This window comes from Pelophylax lessonae (genome assembly GCF_965119305.1).
Source record: "Pelophylax lessonae genome assembly, chromosome: 3".
NCBI lineage: Eukaryota > Metazoa > Chordata > Amphibia > Anura > Ranidae > Pelophylax > Pelophylax lessonae.
In genome coordinates, this window is record NC_138770.1 from 25672464 (window position 1) to 25688208 (window position 15745).

Consider the following 15745-nt stretch of genomic DNA (forward strand, 5'->3'; position numbering starts at 1 on the left):
TCCCCATCCTAATATTGTCCAACCAATGCAATCCAGATAATTCTTCATTATCCGTCTACAGAGAAACCCGCAAAGATCACATGACCACCACACCATTGAGGATGGAGGAGGATCAGAGTCACTTGACTGAGAGGTTATTAAGCCACACTCTGGAGATCATCTACCTGCTGATCAGAGAGGTGAGGAGGATTTTGGGAGGTCACAATTTGGGAGATAACAATTCAAACAATAATTGATAAGTGTTCAAACATGTGCTAAGTCAACACCGTGACCACACATAAAAGTCCAAAGAAAATATCCAAAACTCAGTAAATTGTCCACCGGGTGAGATACAATATAAAACAATGAAGGTAATATGCTGAGTCAACAGCCTAATGACACAAATTGTCCAATATATCTGTTGAACAAACTCAGTCTTTGTGCAACGAAAAGATGATGATGTGAATATGTGATGAAAATAAACTGGTGATGAAGTGATCACGACAAGTTGGTGAAAGTTTCCCACCACCTTCTAGATGTGCTTCTTACCAGATAAAAAATGCAAAAGGGCACAAAGACTGAGTTTGTTCAACAGATATATTGGACAATTTGTGTCATTAGGCTGTAGACTCAGCATATTACCTTCATTGTTTTATATTGTATCTCACCCGGTGGACAATTTACTGAGTTTTGGATATTTTCTTTGGACTTTTATGTGTGGTCACGGTGTTGACTTAGCACATGTTTGAACACTTATCAATTATTGTTTGAATTGTTATCACGTGGTGGATTATATATTGCAATTTTGTATATATATAAATGTTTTTTTATTTATATGAACACTGATCACATTGTAGCGCACCAATTAACTTTCACATACATTCATTTCCACACATTGGATCTTGGTAGCAGCACAACTATATTATTAGCACACTTTTTTCAATTTTTCATGACATCACTCTTACCTCTATTAATAAAACACAGTCCTGACCAGAGAGGTGAGGAGGAATCTGGGAGGTCACATGACCACTCTTATCTAGTCTGGTCAAAAGACCATGTTCTTATTATAGACATGTAGATGATGTCAGATGATTGATATCGGTTTATCTTTCTCCTGATCTGTAGGATTGTGTTGTAGTGAAGGAGTCTAGTGGAGAGCCAATCTCAGGAGGATGGAGCAGGACCCAAATCCCCACCATGGTGCCTCCACCTCGTTCTCCGATAACTGAGAGGAACAGAGAGCAGAAGATCCTGGAACTGACCACCATGATAGTCCATCTGCTGACAGGAGAGGTGAGCGGTGCTGGGAATTCTGGGACATTATCCAGTAACAGACAAGGGATGTGTCTGGATGGTGACTGTATCATTGTGTGTGTCAGGTTCCTATAAGGTGTCAGGATGTCACTGTCTATTTCTCCATGGAGGAGTGGGAGTATTTAGAAGGACACAAGGATCTCTACAAGGACGTCATGATGGACAATCAGCCGCCCCTCACATCACCGGGTAAGAGGAGACTTTATTGTAAAGGAGAGAGCAGTACGGAGGCTCCACCTAGATCCCCCATCATCTGATAAACACATAGAAACAATGTATTCAGTCAGTGTGTGTGTTTCCTACAGATGGATCCAGTAATGGGAACCCACCAGAGAGATGTCCCCGTCCTCTGTATTCCCAGGATTCCACACAGGAAGGTCACACCATCCCTCACCATCATCAGGTAGATGAGGAACAATCACTGATATTATCATTAGGATCTGTACATTATCTGCATTGTTACCATTGATGTCAGTTTTATTATATATTCAGAGTGGAAACCTGAGAGATTCTAAAGTTGAGGTTAAAGAAGAGATAAAAGAGGAGGATGATGAGGATGGGGTGATGGAGGAGTCAGAGATTCTAAAAGAACACAAAGATCTGTACCAGGACACCATGGAGGAGTCATCCAGCTACAGAATCTCACCAGAGAGATGTCCCCGTCCTCTGTATTCCTGGGATTCCACACAGGAAGGTCACACCATCCCTCACTGTTACAAGGTTGGTGGATTGGAGCATCTAGAACATGGACTTCTGGAGAGGATGTGTGTTTTTTTTTTTTTTTTTAATTTTTTTTTTTTTTTTTTTTTATAATATCACAATGCTAAAGCTTATAACCTACAGATGATATTCTATCTAATTTTCTTGGTTTAGAGTGGAGATCCAATCGATATAGAATTTGAGGTTAAAGTAGAAGAAGAAGAGACATATGTGAGGGATGATCAGCAGTCTATGGAGGAGGATGGAATAACGGGGACATTTATAGGGGAGGACACTCCTACAGAGATCAGCACAGGTTGGTCATTAACACTAAATACATACATGACATAAATACATGTAATCCACCACTGATTACTGAATACCAATATTATGACTCCTGACCCCTGCGCTATATACTCTATGTTGTATTACAGACTTCTGCTCTATCCCCTCTACGGACTGCTACAGTATCTCACAAAAGTAAATACACCCCTCACATTTTGGAAATATTTTATTCTATCTTTTCATGTGACAACACTGAAGAAATGAGACTTTGCTACAATGTAAAGTAGTGAGTGTACAGCTTGTATAACACTGTAAATTTGCTGTCCCCTCAAAATAACTCAACACACAGCCATTAATGTTTAAACCGCTGGCAACAAAAGTGAGTACACCCCTGTGACAATGTCCAAATTTGGCCCAAAGTGTCAATATTTTGTGTGGCCACCATTATTTTCCCCTCTTGGGCATGGAGTTCACCAGAGCTTCACAGGTTGCCACTGGAGTCTTCTTCCACTCCTCCATGACAACATCACAGAGCTGGTGGATGTTAGAGACCTTGCGCTCCTCCATCTTCCATTTGAGGATGCCCCACAGATGCTCAATAGGGTTTAGGTCTGGAGACATGCTTGTCCAGTCCATCACCTTTACCCTCAGCTTTTTTAGCAAGGCAGTGGTCGTCTTAGAGGTGTGTTTGGTGTCGTTATCATGTTGGAATATTGCCCTGCGGCCCAGTCACCAAAGGAAGGGGATCATGCTCTGCTTCAGTATGTCACAGTACATGTTGGCATTCATGGTTCCCTCAATGAACTGTAGCTCCCCAGTGCCGGCAGCACTCATGCAGCCCCAGACCATGGCACTCCCACCACCATGCTTGACTGTAGGCAAGACACACCTGTCTTTGTACTCCTCACCTGGTTGCCGCCACACACGCTTGACACCATTTGACACCAAATAAGTTTATCTTGGTCTCATCAAACCACAGGAGATGGTTCCAGTAATCCATGTCCTTAGTCTGCTTGTCTTCAGCAAACTGTTTGCGGGATTTCTTGTGCATCATCTTTAGAAGAGGCTTCCTTCTGGGATGACAGCCATGCAGACCAATTTGATACAGTGTGCGGCGTATGGTCTGAGCACTGACAGGCTGACCCCCTCACCCATTCAACCTCTGCAGCAATGCTGGCAGCACTCATACGTCTATTTCCTCAAAGACAACCTCTAGATATGACGCTGAGCATGTGCACTCAACTTCTTTGGTCGATCATGGCGAGGCCTGTTCTGAGTAGAACCTGTCCTGTTAAACTGCTGTATGGTCTTGGCCACCATGCTGCAGCTCAGTTTCAGGGTCTTGGCAATCTTCTTATAGCTTACGCCATCTTTTTGTAGAGCAACAATTCTTTTTATTTTAGATCCTCAGAGAGTTCTTTGCCCTCATGTTGAACTTCCAGTAACCAGTATGAGAGAGTGAGAGCGATAACACCAAATTTAACACACCTCCTCCCCATTCACACCTGAGACCTTATAACACTAACGAGTCACATGACACTGGGGAGGGAAAATAGCTAATTGGGCCTAATTTGGACATTGTCACTTAGGGGTGTACTCACTTTTGTTGTCAGCGGCTTAGACATTAATGGCTGTGTGGTGAGTTATTTTGAGGGGACAGCAAATTTACACTGTTATACAAGCTGTACACTCACTACTTTACATTGTAGCAAAGTGTCATTTCTTCAGTGTTGTCACATGAAAAGATAGAATAAAATATTTAAACAAATGTGAGGGGTGTACTTACTTTTGTGAGATACTGTATACACATAATATGGATTCTCTTTGTTACGTCCATTTCCTACCAGCTGGACATTTTATATCTAATAAGAAATCAAATGAAAATGAAAATAAATTTCTTCCCCGAAATCTGTAGATAATAAGTGGGAAATAATAATCCAATCTGTGCGATATCACCACGCCGTGTAACAATCAGACTTACAATTCAAAAATATGAAATCTTATTAAACAGTATCAGGAAATTAATAAATAGTAATGTGATCATCCAATAAGAGGATAGAAATGTGTGTCATGTGACACGTGTCATCAGTCAGGGTCAATATAAATGATAAAGTGCGAGTGCAGAAATTGCAGATGAGAAAGGTGCTGGTGGTCACTTCCACTCACCTTCCCATCTGACTCCTGTGTTACCAGCGAGTCCCACAGATCCCTTCCCCCTCTAGGGATATCGCTCACTCCTCTCCTCCTTCCTCTTCCTCCATGGTATATATGGGGGGGGGTAGAAAATAACACCCCCTCTAGTGCTCTCCGTCTATCTGCTTTATTCAACATTAAAATCCAAGATGATAGAATTACAAAGCCAGGACTTGAGCAGTGCGGACTAAACAAGCTTCACAATGAGATCCTTCACTCAGATACCCCTTCCCTGGGATGGCCGAGATGGGACATCCCTGCGCAGGCTCCGCCCATATTTTCTACTCCCCCCCCCCCCCCAATATATACCGTGGAGGAAGAAGAAGGAGGAGAGGAGGGAAATTATTTCCCACTTATTGTCTACAGATTTGGGGGAAGAAATTTATTTTCATTTTCTTTTGGGCTGCATTTTATTTGTTTTTGTGTTTAGTGAAAGAAACTTTCTGAATGTAAGCTGCCATTGGGTGAATGTTTCTGTGAATATTTATACACCATTCTTTACACTACATGATTGTACCGATTTATTATTTATTTTATATCACATTTTATATCTGATGATCTGATTGGAGGACAGACTTTTACATGTTGATAATAATGTGATAACATCCTCCAATGTTGGAACCTTAAACAGAAAGTGATAATGAGGGAGAAGTCAGTAACCCAATGATGGTGGTCTTCAGGATCAGTCCAGTCTTCATCTTGGTTGTTCTCCCCCCATCCTCACTCTCTGACCTCTGGTGGGGCTCAGCCCCGCTGTTATTCATGACTAAATCATGGACCAAAAAAGGAAGTGCAGGACTTCTTGTGTTGGGAAGATGGCAATGAGTGATAGAGGGGGAGGGGACACTCGTCCTATAATCCCCTCATCACTGTCACTCCTATAAAAGACAGTTCTCGTTGTTTCCTCACTCTCTGACTAAGGTCCATGAATAAAGAAATTAACTGGTAGGAGATCAGAGGACCCATTTACTAGTTACCTTGAGGGTGGAATTGTAAGATCCTCAGAGACAAAGCTGCCTGATGTGGGCGGAGTCCTGGTTTAGGAGAACCAATATGCTGATGTCTAGTAAATAATCTTTTTATTTCTATTTTAGTACATGGACGGGAGATGAGGAAAACCTCAGAGGATTGTCTCACTTTGTCTCCAGACTGTAAAGTAGAAGATGAGGACATCACACAGTATAGTCCAGGAGAAAACCCGGCTACCTCAAATGTCCATCCGGCACCACACAGTGTAGATGGACCATCATATTCCTCTTATCCTGAGGAACCTCAGAATGTGAGGGACTGTGCCGGACCATTGTATTCCTCTTATCCTGAGGAACCTCAGACTGTGAGGGACAGTGCCGGACCATCTTATTCCTCTTATCCTAAGGAACCTCAGACCGTGAGGGACGGTGCTGGACCATCGTATTCCTCTTATCCTGAGGAACCTCAGACTGTGAGGGACAGTGCCGGACCATCGTATTCCTCTTATCCTGAGGAGCCTCAGACTGTGAGGGACGGTGCTGTCCTTCCACCAGATAAGAGGTTCTCCTGTACTGAGTGCGGGAAGTGTTTCAGTTTTAAATCCCATCTTAATGTGCATAAAAGATCTCACACTGGTGAGAAGCCGCATTCCTGTCCTGAGTGTGGGAAATGTTTTTCACAAAAGTCACACCTTTCCACACATCAGAGATTGCATGCTGATGAGAAGCTGTATTCCTGTCCTGAGTGTGGGAAATGCTTTTCACAGAAGTCTGATCTTTCCAAACATCAGAGATTGCACACTGGTGAGAAGCCGTATTCCTGTCCTGAGTGTGGGAAATGTTTTTCAGAGCAGTTCAGTCTTTCCAAACATCAGAGATTCCACACTGGGGAGAAGCCGTATTCCTGTCCTGAGTGTGGGAAATGTTTTTTAGATAAGTCCGCTCTTTCCAGACATCAGAGATTGCACACTGGTGAAAAACCGTATTCCTGTCCTGAGTGCGGGAAATGTTTTTCAGAGCAGTTCAGTCTTTCCAGACATCAGAGATTCCACACTGGGGAGAAGCCGTATTCCTGTCCTGAGTGCGGGAAATGTTTTTTAGATAAGTCCGCTCTTTCCAGACATCAGAAATTGCACACTGGTGTGAAGTCGTATTCCTGTCCTGAGTGCGGGAAATGTTTTTCACAGAAGTCATATCTTTCCACACATCAGAGATTGCACACTGGTGAGAAGCCGTATTCCTGTCCTGAGTGTAGGAAATGTTTTTCAGATAAGTCCGCTTTTTCCAGACATCAGAGATTGCACACTGGTGAGAACTTGTATTCCTGTCCTGAGTGTGGGAAATGCTTTTCACAGAAGTCTGATCTTTCCAACCATCAGAGATTGCACACTGGTGAGAAGCCGTATTCCTGTCCTGAGTGTGGGAAATGTTTTTCATTGAAGTCCCATCTTTACAGACATCAGATATTGCACACTGGTGTAAAGCCGTATTCCTGTCCTGAGTGTGGGAAATGTTTTTCAGATAAGTCCACTCTTTCCAGACATCAGAGATTGCACACCGGTGAAAAACCGTATTCCTGTCCTGAGTGCGGGAAATGTTTTTCACAGAAGTTCAGTCTTTCCTTGCATCAGAGATCGCACACTGCTGAGAAGCCATATTCCTGTCCTGATTGCTGGAAATGTTTTTCAGATAAGTCTGCTCTTTCCAGACATCAGAGATTCCACACTGGGGAGAAGCCGTATTTCTGTCCTGAGTGTGGGAAATGTTTTTCAGAGCAGTTCAGTCTTTCCAGACATCAGAGATTGCACACTGGGGAGAAGCCGTATTCCTGTCCTGAGTGTGGGAAATGTTTTTCAGAGCAGTTCAGTCTTTCCAGACATCAGAGATTCCACACTGGGGAGAAGCCGTATTCCTGTCCTGAGTGCGGGAAATGTTTTTTAGATAAGTCCTCTCTTTCCAGACATCAGAGATTGCACACTGGTGAGAAGCCGTATTCCTGTCCTGAGTGTAGGAAATGTTTTTCAGATAAGTCCGCTCTTTCCGGACATCAGAGATTGCACACTGGTGAAAAACCGTATTCCTGTCCTGAGTGCGGGAAATGTTTTTCACAGAAGTCCCATCTTTCCGAGCATCAGAGATCGCACACTGCTGAGAAGCCGTATTCCTGTCCTGATTGCTGGAAATGATTTTCACAGAAGTCCCATCTTTACAGACATCGGAGATCTCACACGGGTGAGAAGCCATTTTCCTGTCCTGAGTGAGGGAAACGTTCCGCACTGAAGTCCTGTCTTCCTGTACATCAGGGGTCCCACACAACCCTGGAGGTGTATTAGTGCCTTGAGTGCGGGAAATGTCTTCAATATGAATGTTGGTGGACATATGTGGAAGAAGCACACCCTGATATACACCTCAGATATACTCCATGGCTGATCTTCATCATGTAAGAAACACTTCATAAGGAGATCAGAGATCACCAAAGACATGGATGAAGTGTTGTCCCGTGTTGGCCATTGATAACAGGAGAAAAATAAAAATGGAGTCCTTACCTTTCATTGGCTGAGTACATTTTGTGCGGGAAGATTTCACAAACGCTTACAGATCTGGTTGTTATAAATGTGTTGAAGAAATGTGACCCGCATTCCCCCGGTCATGGCGAATTGGGATTTCCTATAATGGTCAGTTCAATCTAGTGGCCAAAATGTGCTTTCCTGACAGATGTCCATGGCCGCATACCTTTGGGTAGCTCCGCCCTCGTCCCCCCCTAAGACCCCACCCCTATAAATGTTCAAAATAAGCCAATGGCTGCATTCCTTTTTTGTCCTCCTCACTTATAGGTCCATTTCTGTATGAAGTTTTCCTACCTATTGGAAGTATTGGTCGGCGGGTCTGGTGCTGGGCAGCTGTGCGGGATGTCAGGAGCTTCCTTTGGTATCCAGAAGTCTTCCAGGATGTCCCGCGTGGTCATTGAGTCCCCAGCTATCAGCGGGGTGGTGTTATGGCACACATATGTAGAGGATCCATGCCTGGAGAGTGGGCCCTGGGCCATTTGCATTGGCTAGGAGCCCAGCTGCTAGCGGGTGGCCATTAAGTGTTAGACACATGAAATTCGTTTCGGTGCGAATACAAATTCCGACATATTTTTGGTTATTCCTAGATTCGGATGTATCCAAATCTCCAAATGAAATTGTAATGAATTTTGTTGAAATCTGTTAAAATTTGTTTTGTTTATTGATTTTCTAATGAATTCCAACTTTTCAGAACGTTTCGAATTCGGATCAGTCAAAAAACAATCGACCGATGCTAATTCTTTGTGAAGAAATAGCTGGCTGTTAATCAGCAAGCCGGGAAGCCGCCCGCCCGCATCCTTACCAACCATGACTCATCAGCTGTCAGCGGGCTTCCCCACTGACAGATGAATGGAAAGAAAAGAATGCCGGCATTTCCCGGCAATAGAAAAAAATGATGTGCTCCCCCGACCCCCAGTCCATATCAGGCCCTTAGGGGCCAATATTGAAAAAAGGTGATGTAGACAGGTGGCCCCGCCTCTTACCAATGTAAATGCGGAAACTGCAGTAGGCAGAGGGCCTCCATGATGGCGAGAGCGTCTTTTTTTAATTTATTTTTTCGGGTGCGGCAGGCATTGTGATTGATGACGGATCTACATTGGGGGAGGCTGGCTTTTATTTTTTAAAAAAAGAATTTTTTAAAAATTGTGTTTGTGTATTTATTGCTTTTTGACTCTTTTTTTTAGTGAATAGGTACAGGTACTATGGTCCCGATACTCTTTCACATGGGGGGGGGGGCAGGATCTGGGGTCCCCTTGGTAAAAGGGGCTTTCAGATTACGATGATCCCCCTGTCTGCAGACCCCCACAACCCCAGGCCACGGTTGTGGGAAAGAGGCCATTGTCCCCATCAGCATGGGGACAAGGTGCTTTGGGGTGGGGGGGGGGGCAGAACTGCCACAAAACACCCACCCCCACCCCATGGTGAGGGCATGTGGCCTTGTATGGGTTAGAAGGGGGGGCGCTCGCTTGTCCCCCTTTTCCTAACTTGCCGAACTGCATGCTCAGGTTAAGATCTGGTATGGATTTTGGGGGGACCCCACGCCATTTATTTTTTTTACATTTTGGCATGGGCCTGGTATAGACTGGGGGGGAGGGGACCCCACGTCATTTTTTTAATGAGAGTCCCAACATCCTATCTGTTCTGAGAAATGGAAACTACAGATGTTCACAAGGAACCACAGTCATATGTGTGGACTTTAAGGGCACAGCATGAGACAGATGACAACTCCATGGATTTATCCTAAAATAAATCAATAAATGTTATCTAAAACCAGATCTCAATAAAATGAGGAAACTGGCCCCAAACTAAGCTCAGCTCGTACACAGGAGATCAATGTCTCCTACTAATTTCACTCATGTACATCATACATATATAAGGATAAGTTGGTATATATCATAAGGTTCGTGTAGGTATAGATATTTTCTCTCTTCACTTAGATGTAACATTTAGTGACGACCATGTACTTTTTTACTGAATATATCTTATTACTATTATAACAATCTCCTTACTATATGGATTTTTTTGTCTCCGCTTTTTTTGTATACATGTCTGCATCATATTTGTTACTGATGTCAACATTTGTATCAATTACTGTATGTATAATAAATGACTACGTTCAGATTATATTTTTGTATATCTTAGTTGATGACCTGCCTCATATAAAGTCCTACGACCTCTGTTTTCTGTTTGCATTAACCATTAGGGAGGGAGTCACGTCACTGTGTTTGCTTCGGATCATATTCCTCTATCTTCGTCTGTTCACTAGTCAACGCGTTTCACACAAGGCTTCTTCAGGACTATGAAGATGTACAGACCGTTTTCTCTTAAAATTAACAGACTCGATATTAGTGTTTCATAGACATCGAACATAATCTGTATTTATGTACATCATAATAAATACAAACATGGTTTACTAGCACATGGCATTCCTTCCAACCCCCAACAAATTAACCCGACCTGGGGCGGACACAGGGGGAAAATCAGAACAAAATGTGTTGTGTATATAGGTATCTGTCCTGAAGATCCTAGGTACAAGATAAAATATACAGTATCTCACAAAAGTAAGTACACCTCTCACATTTTTGTAAATATTTTATTCTATCTTTTCATGTGACAACACTGAAGAAATGACACTTTGTTACAATGTAAAGTAGTGAGTGTACAGCTTGTATAACAGTGTATATTTGCTGTCCCCTCAAAATAACTCAACACACAGCCATTAATGTCTAAACCGCTGGCAACAAAAGTGAGTATACCCCTAAGTGAAAATGTCCAAATTGGGCCCAATTAGCCATTTTCCCTCCCCGGTGTCATGTGACTCATTAGTGTTACAAAGTCTCAGGTGTGAATGAGCAGCAGGTGGGGTAAATTTGGTGTTATCGCTCACACTCTCTCATACTGGTCACTGGAAGTTCAACATGGCACCTCATGGCAAAGAACTCTGAGGATTTGAAAAAAAAGAATTGTTGCTCTACATAAAGATGGCCTAGGATATAAGAAGATTGCCAAGACATTGAAACTGAGCTGCAGCATGGTGGCCAAGACGATACATAGTGTTTTAACGGGACAGGTTTTATTCACAACAGGCCTCGCCGTGGTGGACCAAAGAAGTTGAGTGCACTTGCTCAGCCTCCTTGCCAGAGGTTGTCTTTGGGAAATAGACGTATGAGTGCTGCCAGCATGGCTGCAGAGGTAAAAAGGGTGGGGGGGTCAGCCTGTCAGTGCTCAGACCATACGCCGCACACTGCATCAAATTGGTCTGCATGGCTGTCATCCCAGAAGGAAACCTCTTCTAAAGATGATGCACAAGAAAGCCTACAAACAGTTTGCTGAAGACAAGCAGACTAAGGGCATGGATTACCGGAGCCATGTCCTGTGGTCTGATGAGACTAAGATAAACCTAGGTTAAGATGGTGTCAAGCATGTGTGGCGGCAACCAGGTGAGGAGTACAAAGACAAGTGTGTCTTGCCTACAGTCAAGCATGGTGGTGGGAGTGTCATGGTCTGGGGCTGCATGAGTGCTGCCGGCACTGGGGAGCTACAGTTTATTGAAGGAACCATGAATGCCAACATGTACTGTGACATACTGAAGCAGAGTATGATCCCCTCCCTTCGGAGACTGAGCCATAGGGCAGTATTCCAACATGATAACAACCCCAAGCACACCTCCAAGATGACCATTGCCTTGCTAGAGAAGCCGAGGATGAAGGTGATAAACTGGCCAAGCATGTCTCCACACCTAAACCCTATTGAGCATCTGTGGGGCATCCTCAAATGGAAGGTGGAGGAGCGCAAGTTCTCTAACATCCACCAGCTCCGTGACGTCATCATGGAGGAGTGGAAGAGGACTCCAGTGGCAACCTGTGAAGCTCTGGTGAACTCCATGCCCAAGAGGGTTAAGGTAGTGCTGGAAAATAATGGTTGCCACACAAAATATTTACACTTTGGGCCCAATTTGGACATTGGTGGAGGACCTACTGTTGCTGGGGGTGAGTCTTAAATTTCTCGGGGGTCAGTTGTTGCTGGGAGGGGTCTGTTGTTGCTTGCTGACAGGAAGTCTATTGATGCTGGCTATGGGGAGACCTGTTGTTGCAGCCAGGAGTCTATTGTTGCTAGGGGAGGAATTTTGTTACGTGTGGTCCATTGTTAGGGGATCTATTGTTACTAGCCGCAGGGGATCTATTTTACTGTTTTTCTTGTTATCAATCATTAGCAAAGTCCACAAATTACGCAGCACCACAAAATGATACCTTGTTCTGTATTGTCTAAAAGAGCAGTACTGGGAGGTGGGTAGGGGATGGAACCAAGAAATGGTGCTTGAAGGTGGGTAGAGGATGGAACCAAGGAATGGAATGGTCCTTGGAGGTGGGTACAGGGTGAAACCAAGGAATGGTGCTCGGAGGTGGGTAGGGGTTGGAACCAAGGAATGGTGCTCGGAGGTGGGTAGGGGGTGGAACAAAGGAATGATGCTCAGAGGTGGGTAGGGGTAATTCCTGCACCTATTCTCTGAGAAAACAAGCCCTGATAATGAGTCACCTATTTGCTTGAATGTGGCCTTCATGAGTTATGGCTTACCCAGATGTGGATCCTGGAGGTGCTGATATGAGGAATAAGGAACAAACTAGGTCTCATAACTAGAGTTGAGCGGACACCTGGATGTCCGTGTTCGGCGGGTTCGGCCAAACTTTAAAAAAAAGTCCGGGTCCGTGTCCCGGACTTTTGCCCGAACTTTTCCCGGACACCGAACCCCATTGAAGTCAATGGGGACCCGAACTTTCAGGCACTAAAATGGCTCTAAAACACCAATGGAAAGGGCTAGAGTGCTGCAAATGGCAGCAAAACGTAGTTAAGAGCATGGCAAGTGCTCTGCAAACAAATGTGGATAGGGAAATAACTTAAAACAACAAAAAAAAAACTGAAAAATAAAACAATGTTCTTCATCTCTGAAGGACGAGGCCCATATGGAGTAGGAGGGAGGTTGAGGTGGTGGTGGATGTGGCGGTCTCATAGGCGTGCGCACAGGGTGTGCCGGATGTGCCTGGGCACACCCTAATCACCTAGGGCACATAGCATTATCGCTCTGTTTGCCAGTGTGGAGATGGGAAAGATCTCCCTCGGACCTGCTCTGCTCTATTTCACTTTGCCAGCAGGGAGAGTAATGTATCGGGGCCATGTACATGTAGGCAAACACATGCATGTGTATTTAAACTTTGGGGTGCACACCCTAATGCAATAGGCTGCGCACACCTATGGGCGGTGTAGGTGGAAGCGGCGGTGGAGGAGGACCAGGGCCGGATTAAGAGCATCATGGGCTTGGTGCTGAGGATTTAGAAGGGCCTTAAGGGCCGTGCCTTGGCATGCACCCAGAGGAGGAAGGGTGCAGCCATGCATGCCTAATTCCACATGGGATGCTGTCTCTGAAGCCCATAAACACATCCATGCATCAGCAACTGTCCCTCCTAGTCCGGCCTTCTTGCTGTGTGGGGAGGTTCTGAGGGAGCTGCCTGGGGAAGCGAGCATAGAAGCCAGACTTCTGTGTTTACAAGTGACAGAAGAGCGGTAACAGTGAATATGGCCAACCCGGGGCCTTTATAAAGGTAGGGGCCTGGAGCTGCAGCTCCAATAGCCCCTACGTTAATCTGGCCCTGAGGAGGACGAGGTAGCCAACACTGCTTCTTTTCACAAATTTTAAATGAGGGTACACCCCAAAAGAGTGAGAGAGCAAAAATGGAACAATGGCTGGGTAAGGTCGGTATCCATCGCTATTCTGCACAAGGTACGGAAAAGTCCCGTGGGATCCATGCCTGGTTCATTTTAATGAACGTGAGCTTGTCCACATTGTCTCTGGACAGGCGGCTGCGCTTGTCTGTGATAACGCCCCCAGCCGTGCTAAATACCCGTTCAGATAATACACTGGCTGCAGGGCACGCCAGCACCTCCAAGGCGTAAAGGGCATGCTCAGGCCATGTGCCCAACTTGGAGACCCAGAAGTTGAAGGGGGCAGACCCCTCATTCAGTACATCTAGGCGTGTGCACACATACTGCTCCACCATGTTGGTGAAATGCTGCCTCCTGCTAAGACGTTCCATATGAGCTGCTGGTGCTGCTGTTTGTTGTGGCGTGCTGACAAAGCTTTTCCACATTTCGGTCATGCTAACCCTGCCTTCTGAGGTGCTGGCGGTGCCCTGGTTGTATTGGCGACCTCTTCCTCCTCCTCCTCTGCCTTGTGCTTCCACTGTGGCCCCGCTGTCAGGTGGGAATGCCAGCAGCATCGCGTCTACCAGCGTGCGCTTGTACTTGCGCATCTTGCGATCGCGCTCCAGTGAGTGAATTAAGGACGGTACGTTGTCCTTGTAACGGGGATCCAGCAGCGTGGCCACCCAGTAATCAGCACAAGTTAGAATGTGGGCAACTCGGCGGTCGTTGTGGAGACACTGCAGCATGTAATCGCTCATGTGTGCCAGGCTGCCCAGAGGCAACGAAAGGCTGTCCTCTGTGGGAGGTGTATCGTCCGTGTCCTCTGTATCCCCCCAGCCATGCACCAGTGATGGCCATGAGCTGGCCTGGGTGCCACCCTGCTGTGAACATGCTTCCATCTCCTCCTCCAGCTCCTCCTCCTCATCCTCCAGAACTGTGCCCCTGCTGGACAATTGTGTCCCTGGCGTTTGTGTGTGCAGGAACCCACCCTCGGAGCCCCTTGCGAATGACTGCCCTGAAAGCCTCTGGAAATGTTACCTCTTCATCCTCCTCCTCATCCTCCTCCTCATCCTGTGCCACATCCTCTTCCATCATCGCCCGAATTGTTTTTTCAAGAAGGCATAGAAGTGGGATAGTTAAGCTGAGAACGGCGTCATCGGCACTGGCCATGTTGGTGGAGTACTCAAAACAGAGCAACAGGGCACACAGGTCTCGCATGGAGGCCCAGTTATTGGTGGTGAAGTGGTGCTGTTCCGCAGAGCGACTCACGCGTGTGTGCTGCAGCTGAAACTCCACTATGGCCTGCTGCTGCTCGCACAGTCTTTGCAGCATGTGCAAGGTGGAGTTCCACCTTGTGGGCACGTCACATATGAGGCGGTAAGCGGTAAGGCCGAAGTAACGCTGCAGCGCTGACAGGCGAGCAGCAGCAGGGTGAGAACGCCGAAAGTGTGCACAGACGGCCCGCACTTTCTGTAGCAGCTCTGACATATCGGGGTAGTTTTTAAGGAACCTCTGCACCACCAAATTCAGCACATGCGCCAGGCAAGGGATGTGCGTCAAACCGGCTAGGCCCAGAGCTGCTATGAGATTTCGCCCGTTATCGCACACCACCAGGCCGGGCTTGAGGCTCGCTGGCAGCAACCACTCATTTGTCTGCTGTTCCATGCTCCTCCACAACTCCTGCGCGGTGTGTGGTTTGTCCCCCAAACAGGCAAGTTTTAAAACTGCCTGCTGTCGTTTACCCCTGGCCATGCTGAAGTTGGTGGTGAAGGTGTTACGCTGTCCGGATGAGGAGGCGGTAGAGGATGAGGAAGCGGAGTAGGAGGAGTTAGGAACAGGAGGCAAACTGAAGCGCCCTGCATTTCTCGGTGGTGGAAGGACATGCGCCAAATTGCTATCCGCCTCAGGCCCATCTGCCACTGCATTTACCCAGTGTGCCGTTAGGGAGATATAACACCCCTGACCGTGCTTACTGGTCCACGTATCGGTAGTTAGGTGGACCTTGCCAGAGATGGCGTTGCGCAGTGCACACCTGATTTTTCC

At 45.9% G+C, this 15745-nt stretch overlaps 1 protein-coding gene across 1 annotated transcript in view; it reads left to right on the forward strand.

Moving 5' to 3' along the window:
• Positions 1-15745, forward strand: part of LOC309550255 (uncharacterized protein) — a gene marked incomplete at both ends in the record, with an annotated part of 88961 nt that overhangs the window by 13101 nt on the left and 60115 nt on the right. The window contains 2 exons of the mRNA XM_082250663.1: positions 5994-6565; positions 6818-7285. Coding sequence (XP_082106789.1) covers positions 5994-6565; positions 6818-7285 — 1040 coding nt within the window. The remainder of the gene's footprint in view (positions 1-5993; positions 6566-6817; positions 7286-15745) is intronic.